This window comes from Meles meles, chromosome 9 (genome assembly GCF_922984935.1).
Source record: "Meles meles chromosome 9, mMelMel3.1 paternal haplotype, whole genome shotgun sequence".
Taxonomy (NCBI): Eukaryota; Metazoa; Chordata; class Mammalia; order Carnivora; family Mustelidae; genus Meles; species Meles meles.
This window is the reverse complement of record NC_060074.1, coordinates 43658694-43673388: the sequence shown is the minus strand read 5'-3', so window position 1 is coordinate 43673388 and position 14695 is coordinate 43658694. Positions and strand designations below refer to the sequence as shown.

General features: G+C 46.3%; 1 protein-coding gene across 1 annotated transcript in view; it reads left to right on the top strand.

Moving 5' to 3' along the window:
• Window positions 1-14473, top strand: part of IQCA1 (IQ motif containing with AAA domain 1) — a 155881-nt gene extending 141408 nt beyond the window's left edge. Inside the window, exons 17-19 of the mRNA XM_046019656.1 lie at window positions 1440-1617; window positions 8493-8731; window positions 14345-14473. Coding sequence (XP_045875612.1) covers window positions 1440-1617; window positions 8493-8731; window positions 14345-14473 — 546 coding nt within the window. The remainder of the gene's footprint in view (window positions 1-1439; window positions 1618-8492; window positions 8732-14344) is intronic.
• The last annotated feature ends 222 nt before the right edge of the window (window positions 14474-14695 follow it).

The window sequence follows — 14695 nt, the reverse complement described above, 5'->3', positions numbered from 1 at the left end:
TTCTGCAGCTTCCCATTGGGCTTTCCTCCTAACATCCCTGTGGCCTCCAGGCGCCTGTTCTTTCCCACCCAGCCTCCCTCCTGCACCTTGTCAATCCAGACGTGGAATGGGGCCTTCTCACTGGTCAAAAGGAAGTAAAAAGAAGAATGCCAACCACCGCTGTGAGCAGGCACACCCAACAGCCTCATGACATGGAACAGTCACGCCAGGGCTGTGCAGCTCCCTTGGGGTGCCCCTGCTCTCCAGGGTGCTCGGTCACACCTGACTCCCCCTCCACTGTGCAGGACAGTTGGTGGGCCCAGCTCTGACTCCCAGCTCTGCTCAGGAGCTCTCACAGAACAGGGTATCACAGCGAGTGAGCATCCCCGTCCCAGGGGTCCTGCAAACCGTCCCCAGCACTGTCACTGCACCCGCCAGCTGTGGTCCCAATACCCTGTCATTCGCTGTTTTTCCTGAGCCCAGGGCTTATCAAACATCCACTTTCCCCCCAGGGTCACAGGCCCTTCCTGCCTGCAGGGCTGTCCCTGGGCTGGGCTGTGCAGGGACACACAGGGACACCCGGACCAGGCAACAGGGGCCAGTCCCTGCAGGGTGGTCACAGCAAGATCGGGCCTGCTCTGCTCTGGGAAAGCCATATGCTGGCTTCTCTTACTCCTGCTCAACACTCAGATTTTAATTGGCTCAATCACCTGGAGCCAAGTGGGAGCAAAAACAGCCGAACCTGCTCAGGGCTCCTCTGCGGAGGCTCTCTCCATCACCCCAACCGTCCTCCTCCTCCACGCTTCCTCCTCATGCGGCTGTGCCAGTGGACGCTAATTGAAAGCTGGTGCATCGCCATGGCAACGTGGCCAAATCTGACCCCCATGGGCTGGAAGTCATCTTCCCTGAGGTCCTTCGCATCTTGCTCCTCTCCCTCATTAGTGTTGAGACTTTGCTAAAATAATACAGGTTCAGACTCTTCCCAAACTGCTTCAGAGACAGAAGCTCACACTCTTTTGTAACCAGGTACTTTCCAGACAGGAGATCCAGACCTTCAGAGGTTCGCAGTCAGGACTGGCCGCAAATGCACCTTTGGGGTCACCCTCAGAACGGTTCAGAGGAATGAGGGCCGCCACCACCGAGCCCCTCCCTCCAGCCAGCTTCCTTCCACTGGGAAACCTGCCCTGCTTCCCATTCCGAGGGCCAAGGTACTAGAAAGATCAATCAGGTGCTTCCTCCTTCCTTCCCATTTTCCAAATCCGAATGCTGGAGGTGGAGGAAAGGAAGAGACTGCAATACGAACCACCGAGACCAGGATGAACTCAGAATCGTGTCTGTCTGGGCTCTGAGGTTCACTCGGACAAATGCGTGCCCCGGGGCATCCGAAAGTACGTGTTCTTCCGTCCTGAATTCTTTTTTCTGCATGTGAGTTCATTTCCCCTTCTCCCTCTTTCTCCCAGATGGAACCTAAACGCCTCAAAAAACAGCTTCCAAAAATCCTGAGACTCCTGAAACCGGACGACAGGATTCTGATTGTGGGGACAACACAGCGCCCTTTCGATGCTGAACTTCAATCTTTTTGCAAAGTTTACCAAAAAATTATTTTGGTTCCTAGACCAGACTATGCTTCAAGATTTGGCAAGTACCCCAGCCCCTTCCCATGTGGGGTGGCAGAGGGTGGGCCAGGTGGTGTCAGGCATATGGTTTCCCGCGGAAACCCTGGGAACCCAGTCCTGATCGGACAGTGGTGGAGGAAGAGCCCGTGTGCTGGAGGAGGCTCCCAGATGGGGGCCGAACCGGGGCCGTAAATACGAACGACCAGGTCGTGAGAGCAAAGAGTGTCTGTCTGTCCTGTTGTCACATTGTTCTTGTTACCCAGGACAGAAGGAAACTGGATGGGGATGATTATTTGGGGCCCTGAAGGTGACGAGAGTTGTTGCGGGTGCTGATTTTTCTTGTGACAGGTGGATTAGGGTGAGCTGCCTTGGACCCCAGTGATGGTGTCTCCCTCAGAGGGCACCCCTCTTTCCACAGGATGATTTGTTTTAGTTTCCCAGTCTCAAAGTATTCGTCCAGGAGCACGTTGACTTACTTAAAATAACCATGAACAGTAACAGCACGCCTCTGGAGTTTTTGCCCCTTGAACAGAAAAATTCAAAATCTCCTTCTTTTGAAATGTATTTTTAAGTGGAACTGACACTAAAAAAGTGATTTTGGAGGTGGTGCAATGAAACCGTAGAGAGCCACAAGGTACGAGCCTTGAGGAGACGTAGTTCTGAATCCAGGCTCTGCCCCGGATAGCTGGATGACATGGACAGCTCAGTGGACCTTCTGAGCCTCCACTGTTTGCTCCGTACAGAGGATCTTTTAGTCCCCAGGGCCCATGACCTTACGTGAGGTGGGCAGCAGAATACTCAGTGCCATACCAGCCCCTAGGAGAGCCCAGAGGTGCTGTGCAGGGAAGAAGCCAAGATGGCAGCCATGGTTATGGAGAAGGAGAGTGTGACCGGGCCATGAGTGGCCACGGTGGTGCAGGAGTGGTTTCTATTACCTGTACCTGTTGAGCAAATCATTCCAGTGGCTTCAAACAACTGATTATTCCATCTCATGGTTCAGAGGGTTCACGGGCTCAACCAGCAAGTTCTCCTTCAAGCTCCTCAGGATGTTGCTGTCGGGGGTCTGTTTGGGCTTCGTCTGAAGACTCGACAGGGCCGGACATACGTGGTTGTTCACACCCACGACTGGAGTTGACACTAGATGCTCAGCTGGGACTGCCAGCCAGACGGCCGACACCTGGCCTCTCCACGTGGCTTCACCCTGCACAGCGGCTGGGTCTCACAAGAGAGCATCCCGAGAACAAACGTTTCAAAAGGTTCAGGCGGAAGCTGGAGAGATTCCTGTGACCTAGTCTCAGACATCACACAAAGTCCCTTTCACCAAACTCCACGGAGCCAAGAGCAAGTCCCAGGCCAGCCCAGATTCAAGGGCAGTGGGCCAAACAAGGGTCTGAATACTACAGGGCAGCTCAGGGAGGGGTCATCCTCACCTCTTGTGACGGCAATGGCAGATTTGGTATAGAGAAGGTGATGGTGGATTCAGTGTGGCAAAGGGCAGTGATGGTGGTGGCAGCCTGGTGCCAGGGAACGGGAAGGTGGTCGCGTGGGCAGCGGTGGGGACAGCAGTGCTGGTATGGACAGGAAGGTGCCCCCGCTGGAGTAGGGCTGGAGGTGAGACAGCCTGTGGCAGCAGTTAACATGAATAAGATAATGAAAATGACCAGGTCAGACTTGGTTTCTAGGCAGCCTTCCCCAGTCACAACTGCACCCCCGGAACCCTCTCTGCTTCATCTTAAGCTCCTAGCCCGTGCTATCTGCTAGAGAACCACCAGCCCCGGAACCCTCTCTGCTTCATCTGAAGCTCCTAGCCCGTGCTATCTGCTAGAGAACCACCAGCCCCGGAACCCTCTCTGCTTCATCTGAAGCTCCTAGCCCGTGCTATCTGCTAGAGAACCACCAGCCCCGGAACCCTCTCTGCTTCATCTGAAGCTCCTAGCCCGTGCTATCTGCTAGAGAACCACCAGCCCCGGAACCCTCTCTGCTTCATCTGAAGCTCCTAGCCCGTGCTATCTGCTAGAGAACCACCAGCCCCGGAACCCTCTCTGCTTCATCTTAAGCTCCTAGCCCGTGCTATCTGCTAGAGAACCACCAGCCCCGGAACCCTCTCTGCTTCATCTGAAGCTCCTAGCCCATGCTATCTGCTAGAGAACCACCAGCCCCAGAACCCTCTCTGCTTCATCTGAAGCTCCTAGCCCGTGCTATCTGCTAGAGAACCACCAGCCCCGGAACCCTCTCTGCTTCATCTGAAGCTCCTAGCCCGTGCTATCTGCTAGAGAACCACCAGCCCCGGAACCCTCTCTGCTTCATCTGAAGCTCCTAGCCCGTGCTATCTGCTAGAGAACCACCAGCCACTCCACGTGCTGTGCGAGCTCCTTTCTGTCTTGATAAGCGGTGATCCTGGCTTCACTAATCATGTCATACACGAAGTACAAGAGAACGTCGTTCTCAATTGTTCCTCCTTCATTCTAGTGACTTCTTCATCCCCTGGAGCCTCTAGGACATCCACTGGGTCCTTTGTAATCAGCCAGCATCAAAGGAAAAGAGAGAAAACAGGAGAGAGTATCTGCCTCACAGGAGATTCCAGGGGCAAGACCCAGAAGGGCCAACTGTTGTTTCACTCCTGTTGCCTTGGCCAGAATGACTCCCATGGCCTCACTGGAGTTCAAGGCAGCAGGGCTGTGCAGTCGCTCCAAGGAAGGGCTCGGCACGGAGCTCAGTGGGTGCCAGCCATCTCCCCCTCCCCCTGGAGTCCACACAGAGCATCCCCTTCTCTCGGCTTTCTCTCTCTCATTTATGTTGGTAGATTTCCTCTCACGATCCCAGGGTTTGATTTGGTTTGGGGTTTTTTGTAGTAGATATGTATTTTGAGCTCTCTTAATGGAATAAGTTATGGTATTATTAATTTTGCGGGAACAGAGCATTATTCTTGACTTTGGATTGAATAGTTTCTATTATTTGACAAAACCACAGGCCCTTTAAAAATGAAGCTATTTGATGTATAACAAGGACAGTTGTGTTGTTTTGCTAAAATGACAGGCATCTGTAAGGACACAGATCACATTACAAATTCCAACCTGAATCTCCCTGTGGTGGCATCACAGGGGAGGAAAGAGAAAGCATCCCCTCACCCGTGGGCAGATGATAAACCTGCAGGCAGGGGTTTGCTTGGGCCCAAGGCTCTGTCCACTACACCACATGCTTCTCACATATGTCTTCCGTGGTGGCTGATTTGTTCTGGTCGCCATTCTTGCTGACGTCACAATGCTGTCCAGCATTTCCTCCAGTGACCTTGAAGTTTTCATAGCTACAGTGGCTGGGGCATCCGTCTTAAAGAAAGACTGTTCCTGTCTTTGCAGTGACCAAAACTGGTCTCTTCCAGCCCATAAAGCATGGGCTGCAAATCCATAACCTGGGCCTCTGCCTGGCCATCTATCTACCAGCAGCAGAGTGAGGGAGGTGTTGGGGAACGTTCACCTTCTGTCGTCTCAAATCCCTCCAGGCAGGGTGGGGGAGTAACAGCTGGGAAGGAAAGGGTGAGTCAGCCTGAGGAAGCACAATCCTTAAGGTTTACCAAATAGAATTCAATATCTCCCCTCTTTCCCCAAATCAAGCTGTTTCCTTCAAAATGTCTGCAAAGAAAATCCCCCCGCAAGGTTGATTAATGCCTCGTCTAGTTCCCAGAAATCCCTCTGGGCCTCCTCTCCCCACATTCCTAATGCTTCCTGCTCCTGCCTCTCTTCCTGGGGGTCTGTTTCACTAATAACCCAATTTATCATAGACCTCCAACCCAGACCCAGTGTCTGGTCGGATGAGTTCAGTCCACATCTTCCAATTTTTCTAGAATTCTAGGCTTCAGAGGCCAGAAGCTCGCCGAAATCCTATTATCACTTCCTGGGCTTTTGTAAAATCACAAATAACAAATGAATTTTAAGATACTATGTCATCTCAAGAACACAGTTGGGAGCCAGGACAGAATCCATTTGGAACATCAAAAGCAGAAAAGGAGATTCAAAGACCAGGTTCTTTTCAGTCTAAAGAAGGGAAAGAGAATGCAGGTTAGTCTGAAGAAGTGAGGAGTCTGTGCCTCAGAGTAAAACACAGCACTCGGTCTGGAGAGCCCCTCAACTCCCTTCACCACACTCGTCCTCCCCAACACACCCACAGCCAGCTCCTATTCTGTTGTGCACTCTTCCTCTCCACCTGCACTGCTGGGCCAAAGACTGGGCAGCTTGGGCTCCAGAGCTCACTGCGGGCTTCCCACCTCCATGGCCCCCACCCCGGGCTGTGATTCACTCTGCTCCTGACCCCCGTCCTAAGGCCACAGCGGGTGGATTTGTAGAAGCAGTAGAAGCTGTTCTTTAAAGGCAAGTCTAGTTCATCAAGTACAAGAAGTCAAAGTGATTCTCTTTCTCATTCTCTGGATCTTGAGGAGACTGTGGGCAAGTGACCAAGCCCCACTGTAGCTGTGGCTGCCTCCACGTTTCCCTTACTGTGCCTCTATTAACGAATGGTGAGCTTTGGGGGGAAATCAGTGATATGTGTATTATGAGGACCCTTGGCCAAAACTCTACTTAAGCATCAAGTACCATACATTTTAAAGAATCAACCGTGTGTTCCCACATACTTGCTAAACCAGAGTAGTTGTAGTTTTTTTGCTCTGTTTCTAAAGAATCTTTACTTATAGAGAGACCTCTTGTGTTGGGAGGCTGGGTGGCTGTGACTGTTGCAGTTTAGCAGAGAGGCAGGGATGGGAGCTGGGCATTGGTTTTTGGGAGCCCTCGCCCTCCCTGTTTGCTTACCCACTGATTCATGTCCACACCGTGGGGAAGAAGTTTGCCTGGATGCCCAGGCCAAAAGCTCTCTGAGTTTCCAGCCTGGGAAAACAATTGGGTCCTCAGCTGGGGAAACTGTGCCCTGTGCTTCAGCATTAAGCAAGCTCCCTTCTCAGCTTCCAGAGTCACCATGCAGACCTGGACATACTGCTTTTCAGGGTTATAAATCTGGGCTGGGGCACATTAGATCCCAAGGGATAATGCTGCCTGGTCTTTGTTCTTATTTTTCCCGTGGGTTATATTTTCTAATTTCTAATTCGACCTCAGTTATGTCCAGGTTGTACAGATATATGCTTAGACATGTTCTGTATTTAATGCTTTAATGAGAATTAGGAAACTTTGATACAAAATGGATTTACTCATGATAATTACAAGAGCAACAGGGACACAGCTACAAGAAAGGAAACTGCCCGCCATATGCTACATCAGAGCTCTTCCCACCCCTTTCCCTACATTCTTGTACTTATTTGTCACAGCAGCCTGAGAAGCAGATCTTTCTACTCGCCTTTTATAGGTAACCCTAAGATGAAATCAAGCTCAAACACACGCACAACGGAAGTAGCAGCGTAGATATGGGGGGTTAGGTGTTGCTTTAGGTCCATTCGGTGGCCCACGTAGCCCTTGATACATAACCTTGCACATAGACACAGTATGGCCCAGGGTAATATGCCTGCCAGGAATTCGGCTCACCGCAAGGCCAACGACCACCCCCCCCCCATCACTCTGGTGGAGGTGGATTGTTAAAATGGCTCGTGACCCAAAATCTCACTCTGTGATGTGGCTCATAGACACATGGAGGTCATCCTATTCCTTTTCATTTTATCAAGTATTTGTGGATCAATGTATTTGGATGAGCTAGTCATTTAACAGAGCCAACAGTGCCGGATTATATAATAATGGTCATTTAGGGGCGCCTGGGTGGCTCAGTGGGTTAAGCCGCTGCCTTCGGCTCAGGTCATGATCTCAGGGTCCTGGGATCGAGTCCCACATCGGGCTCTCTGCTCAGCAGGGAGCCTGCTTCCCTCTCTCTCTCTGCCTGCCTCTCTGCCTACTTGTGATCTCTCTCTGTCAAATAAATAAATAAATAATAATAATAATAATAATAATGGTCATTTAAAAAAGAAAAAACGGTTTCAAATATCCCTCGAAGAAGGTCAAAATGCTTGAGAGACATTTGACCAGATCCTCCCGGCACTCCAGCACTGAGAACAGCTAGGAGACAGGTGCCCTTGGCAAAGTCTCACCTTTCTTACTGTCGAGATACAATGAAACAAGCCACCGTGACTCTCACATACTTCCGTCTCTGTGGAATGCATGCAGTTCCCTGAGTTTAGTATTATCACAAATGCTGTGTGAGAGTCCATTCTCTCTCTTAAGTTCAGTAATTCCATAATTCATTTTCACAACATCCCTGTGTTCTAAGAGAAGTCTCTCTGTCACCCCAGGCCCCACTAACCCAGAGAACCACTGAGCACCCACCCATGGGATTTCAGTAAACCGCTGCCTATTTACAATTGTTGGGGGGCAAGGGGAGAATAAGGGTCAAATTGCATCTGAAGGGAACTGAGCCCACTGATGATGAATGGAAATTAGAATCTGAATTCCAGTCCCACATATAAAAATAATGCACAAAATCTTTATAAGAAAAAAAAAAGTCAAACTCCTACTCAAAAATACTTTGCAAAATATAATTTTGCAGAGTATTTGAGAACTTTGCAGAGATCCCATATGTACCCTATCTGAATTTCCCGTTTTGAAAGATTTTGAGCATCTTTGAAGATACCACACTAAAACTATATTGAATGTGGTTTCATTTTTTCTTGTTTTGTGGGTCTAGGACCTCAGGCCCAACAATATGCAGGTCTTAGGGTTGAAATCATTCAGAGGGAAAAAAGTAATCAGTTCTGTGGCTTTCTGAAAATTTGAATTACAATTAAAATGGAGTGTTTCTCCTGCCCATTGCTTTCTTGATGACATGCAGCTTTGTACCAAGAACGAGATAATATTGCTTTCCCTGTGGTGACCCTTGTTCTCTGTGTCATTTCCACCATCTTGGATGCAACAGTTTTGTGGAAACAGATCATTCAACGCAACGGAGGCATCATTACCAATGCCTTGAATATAAGTTGCCTGGCAAAGATCAGCGATGGTTTCACCCAGGGACACATAGTCGAGGTGGTTAAAGGTGTGCTCACAGACCGCAGAATCCGGCAGCAAACTTACAAACCGCTTACAGCAGTGGAGTTTATCGCAATGCTAACCAGCATGAGTCCCGTGTACCAGGAGGAAGAGGAGAGCTTTAAGGTAAACAGAACACCTATGTGGTCAGTCTTCGCCACAGACACTTGTCACATAACCTCCTCCCTCTGCTTCCTGAGTTTCATGAATTTGTCATATACAATGAATTTTGGAAACCTGAAATTTTTAGATCACAAATTAGTTCCAGCCTTGCTGGTGGTAAAACATGTCTTCCAAGATTTAGGAAAAATTTTGGTCTGTGACCTTATAAATTAACAGCCAAATTGCAGAATTAAATAGTAGTTTTGAGGGATGCCTGGGTGGCTCAGTGGGTTAAAGCTTCTGCATTCAGCTCAGGTCATGATCCCAGAGTCCTGGGATAGAGCCCCACATTGGGCTCTCTGCTCAGCAGGAAGCCTGCTTCCCCCAACCTTCTGCCTGCCTCTCTGCCTATTTGTGATCTCTGTCTGTCAAATAAATAAATAAAATCTTTAAAATAGATAAATAAATAAATAGTAGTTTTGAAACCACTGGATTCCAACACACATACACATCCACACACACACAAACACACACATACACACACACACTATACATACATGTATGCACACCTTCCCCTTGGGTCACTGGATTTTACTTCGTAATTCATGTCATGGAACAAGTTGTGCAGAAAGAAAACCATTCTCTAAATAGTGCATTTCAAGCCCATGATGGTTTTGTCCCAGATTTGCTGTGGCATGCTTCATTTTTCAGTGCATTTGGAATAGAGAATCACAAGAGGACTCACCAAAGTTTGATTTTTTAATTTTTTTATTATAATCTGTGATGTTCATAGAATTTTTTAGATCTAGGGGAAACTAAGAACCAGCTCTTCCAAATCCCTCTCTTACAGGAGGAAAAGAAGTTGCAGAAAGCTATGTGCCTTATCCAAGCAAATCACCATGAAACCTAGATGCCCAGGCCAACAGGCACACCTCACACTCCTTTTAATCAAAATGAATATGGCGGTGTTCACTTTCTGGACCTGGAGGCAGTTTCCTTGTCCAACTGAGAAAACGAGAGGAAAATTATATCCATGCAATTATACCCACCACAACATTGGCCATGCAATCATCAGAAAAAGTATCAGAATTCTCATCTAAGCCTTGTGCATCTGGAAGCCTGTTTAAGATTAGGAAAATTTCCCTTTGCAACGTATCACTTTCCACCAACTCTAAAAACCATGTTTCCCTCCTGCTTTGCTGCTGATGTTTCAGTACAAGTTGGAAAAGAGTCACCATACTGATCTCCCACAAAAATTAGCATAAGGACTGGCAAACTTTTCCATAAAGAGCCAGAGAGCAAATATTTTCTGCTTTGAGAGCTCTGCAGTCTCTGTCACAACTATTCAATGTTGTATCATGGTACAAAAGCATTCATACACAGTATGTAAATGAATGGGCATGGCTGTGTTCTAATAAAACTTTACTTGCAAAAACAGCCAGCAGGCCAGATTTGGATCATCAGCTATAGTTTTGTTTAAAAAGGTCTAGCAAAACGGCAAAGAAATATTTCCAACTCCAAGCTGGAGTTTTTGCCAAGGATTTGAATTAATGTTCTTGTTAACTGTTTAAAACTTGTTAGAATTAATTGCAAATATTTACCCTCTTCTTGTGATATAATCTATTCTTTTCCTATTTTTTTTTCTTTTGTAAAATAATCATTTTCCTCCTCATTCTGAGGAGCTGGATTTGGGGTAGTAAAACCTATGCTTTCTCTTAGCTGGGTTTTTAACTTTACAAAGTGATTTGTGTAAGTTTTTCTATTCTAGGTACTGGAGGTCCAGTACCTAGGTCACGCTATTCAAGAGAAGGAAATGCTACCATTGTATAATCTGAGATGAGAACACATATGCTTCTCACTTCCATTCTTGGCCTATTTGATCACTTTATTCTTTTTTTTTTTTTTTAGCAAACTAAATCATTTTTCAACCATCACTGCCAGCCCCCTCCCCCATCAATTTCTGCTTCTTATTGTAGCTGAAGAGCTTGGTACAGCACTCAGCCCCAAATAGATGTTCAATAAACATTTTTAGTGGCAAATTTATAGAGCAGATGGATAGATGGGCTGACACTTGACACTGGTGAATAATGTGATACTGTGGCTGAAGTTGCTTGTGCTCATTCCAATCATTTCTGCTCTGAGAGATTGGACCTAACTGTGCTTCTGACAATGTACAGACTAGGATCTTGCAGATTCTCCAAACACATAGTACCCTCCTTCGTGGACACGATGGAGAAAATATTTAAGGATAATGATGGTAATAATCATAATGATGTTAGCTAATTCTCATTGACTACTTCTCTGCCAGGTGCTGTTGTAACTCATTTAGACCTTATAGTCTCCCTATTTTACAAATGGAAACGGAGTCATAGACAGGTATGGTAGGCAGAATAATGGCCTTCCAATGATGTCTACATCCCAGTTCCTAGAATCTATAAATATGTTTGGTCACACAGCAAAAGGAGTTAAGGTTACAGATGGAGTAAATTTGTTAATCCACTGAACCTAAAACAGATCATCCTTATTTATACTGGTGAGTCCAACATAATGATAAAAAGTAGAAGAGGGAATCAGAAGAGAGAACCAGAAAGTTAGCAACATGGGAAGGACCCATTGGTACCCCCAAGTAGCCCCGTGTTGCTCGCTTGAAGGTGAAGGAGGGTCCACAAGCCAGGAGAGCTGGTGGTCTCAGGAAAGCTCAAAAGATGAGGGAGCGGATTGTCCCCTGGCGTTCCAGAAAGAATGACAGCCTGGGGGCGCCTGGGTGGCTCAGTGGGTTAAAGCCTCTGCCTTTGGCTCGGGTCATGGTCCCGGGGTCCTGGGATCAAGCCCTGCCTCGGGCTCTCTGCTCGGCAGGGAGCCTGCTTCCTCCTCTCTCTCTGCCTGCCTCTCTGCCTGGTTGTGATTTCTCTCTGTCAAATAAATAAAATATTAAAAAAAAAAAAAAAAAAGAATGACAGCCTGCAGACACCAAGATTTTAGCCCAATGAGATCCATTTTGGACTTTCGAACTTCAGGACCAAAGGACAATGAATGTTGTTTTGTTTTGTTTTGTTTTGTTTTGTTTACATCACTAAGTTCATGGTAATTTGCTACAGCAGGAAAAAAAGGGAGGAGGCAAAGTGACTTGCTCCTAGTCACACAGCTAAAAGGGAACAGAGCTGAAATTCAAACCATAGTCCTAAGGCAATTTTATTACCCATATTCTATACTGTGTCTCAGTAAATTAGGAGTTCATCACCTTACATTGAAAACAGAGCCAAAGTGAAAAGAAAGATGAGAATAATCCCCAAGTGCCAGAAACAAAGATAAATCCCAAACACAGGGACAACCATGTGCCTGGGCATGCAGCATAGAGAAAAGTCAAGACTAGGAAACAAGAAAGAGACTAGGGCCATAGAGGATGAAGAGGCAATACCTGCTGCCTCTGTGACTAGTTCTGTGGTATGTCAACATCCATCCAATGGAGCATCCAAGGAGCATTAACTTCAAAGCATCACTACAAGATGTGCTTCTTCATCTGGCTTTAGAGGACTGTGTAGAAGCAGTACCAAGGGACAGAGAAATAATGAGAGAGATAAAGAACAAAACAGAGCCTCCTACTCAAAAGGAACCTGAAAGTAAAAATTCCAAAACATGTTAAGAAATTGAGTGCCCAGTACAACCTGACAAAGATGTTTAAATTAATATAATTCATTCAGATGTTGGAAGAAATACATGAAGGTGTCCTTTCCGATAGAGATATACACTAAGTGTTGAAAAAAAGACAGCCGGAAATGGATTAAGAAGAAATAATTATGGGAAAAATCACAAAAGAAAGCTTAGAAATTAAAAACACAATAATTTGAAATGGCAAAAATAAAAGTGGTGTGAACTCTAGACTAGGCATTGTCAAAGAGCAAATTTATGGACTGGAGGATACTCCCTCTGGAGACAGCACAGAAAAACCAAAAAGATGAAATCCATAAACTGCAATTAAGAAGCTTTGAAGACATTGACACCTAACTTACAGAAGCTCCAGAAGAAAAGAATAGAAGAAATATCAGAGGAGCAATTATTTGAAGAAATATTTGCTGAAAATTTTCTTGAATTAAATACATGAGTTCTTAGATTAAAAATGAACTCCAAATGACCAGCAGAAAAAATATTAAAAATCCACACAAACATACATTACTGTGAGTCTTGGAATAAGATAACAGGCTAGTCTTCAAACATGCCAGATGGCCTACAAAGAAACACTGGGGAGGTCCTGCAGTTCTTTGACAGAAATCTGTTCCAGAAGACAGCACAATCATTTCTGCAAGGTGCCAAGGAACAGTAACTGTGTGCCTAACATTTATCCCCAGCTAAACTAGCACCCAAGAGACAGGAGACAATAAAGACACTTTAATACTTAAAAAGACTGAGCTAGCCTTCCACTCAGAACAATTTAGAAATAACCAGTAAAACTGAAGAAGCTCAGGGCACCTGGGTGGCTCAGTGGGTTAAAGCTTCTGTCTTCTGCTCAGGTCATGATCCCAGCATCCTGGGATTGAGCCCCGCATCCGGCTCTCTGCTCGGCAGGGAGCCTGCTTCCCCCTCTCTCTGCCTGCCTCTCTGCCTTCTTGTGATCTCTGTCTGTCAAATAAATAAATAAAATCTTAAAAAAAAAAAAACCTGAAGAAGCTCCTGTCCTACCCCACCCCCAGGAATTCTATTTCTATGTATATGTCCTAGAGAAGTTTCCTCATAAGTATACAAGGAGGCACATACAAATTCCTAACAAAAAGTTGGAAGTGGCCTATATGTCCATTAATAGGAGAATTGATAAACAACTTGTAGTGCAGTCATTCAGTGAAATATTTTACTACTATAAAGTTTATAAACTAAAATGTTTCTCAGCTTTCAAATGAAAAGTGAAGGTTGAGGAGATGCATTCACAGGGCCAGCTGGAACCACGGGATCCTCTGTTGGTATATCAGCTCCAGTATTTCTGCCATGTTTTCAACAATCCCCCTCCCAGTGTTCGTGTGGCCTCCCATGGCTCCCATGGCCACCAGTCCAACTTCTGATGCCCACGTGTGAACCACAGAGGGTCATTCACATTACCAAGAAAGCCCATGCCCTCGGGATAGAGTAGGATCCCCAGAAAGATAGGTGATGTTGAAAGGAAGAGCTGCTGGTTAGATTTGGTCTGTGATTCTCTGAAACTGTTAACTCCTTGAGGTGGAAATTTAAAGTCGTGTCAAAATACAGGTTGGAAAACTCCCTGAAAAAGGAATTTGTATTAAATATACATTAAATGTCCAAAGTTTGAGGGCTGCTTGCCCCTTCCTTCTCAACAAGCTTTCCTTTATTTTTAAGAATATTCTAGTGAATGCATGCCATTTTTTAAATTTTATTTTTTCAGTGTTCCAAGATTCATTGTTTATGCACCACACCCAGTGCTCCATGCAATACATGTCCTCCTTAATACCCACCACCAGTCTCACCTAATCCCCCACCCTCTCTCCCCTCCAAAACACTCAGTTTGTTTCTCAGTATCCACAGTCTCTCATGGTTCGTCTCCCCTTCCGATTTCCCCCCAATTCGCTTTTCCTTTCCTTCTCCTAAATGTGTGCCATTTTGATATTTTCCTAAACATCTGTTCTGTTTCAGGACTGGTATGCCAAAACCCCCATGGGTAAAAAGCGAGCCTTGGCACTAATGGGAGGGAACACTGAAAAAGAAAAAGACAAAGGGAAAAAGAAGGAAAAGAAAGGAAAAAAGGAGAAGAAGAAAAAGTAATGCCCTTCGAGGAACCATCCTTGAGTGTCTCAGGGATGGAGGTGGACCTGACCCGCCAGGGAGAAGGCTCACCATTGCCCGTCTGAAGGAGACCCTGGCTGACGCCCCGAGCTCATCTACCCCTGCGTTCACTCACGTCTGTAGGAGGCTGCACACCAAGTTTGATGTCTATCACAATTGTTTCTAGAGCTCTTAATTGTTTCTCAGTTTGTGTGAAGTTTG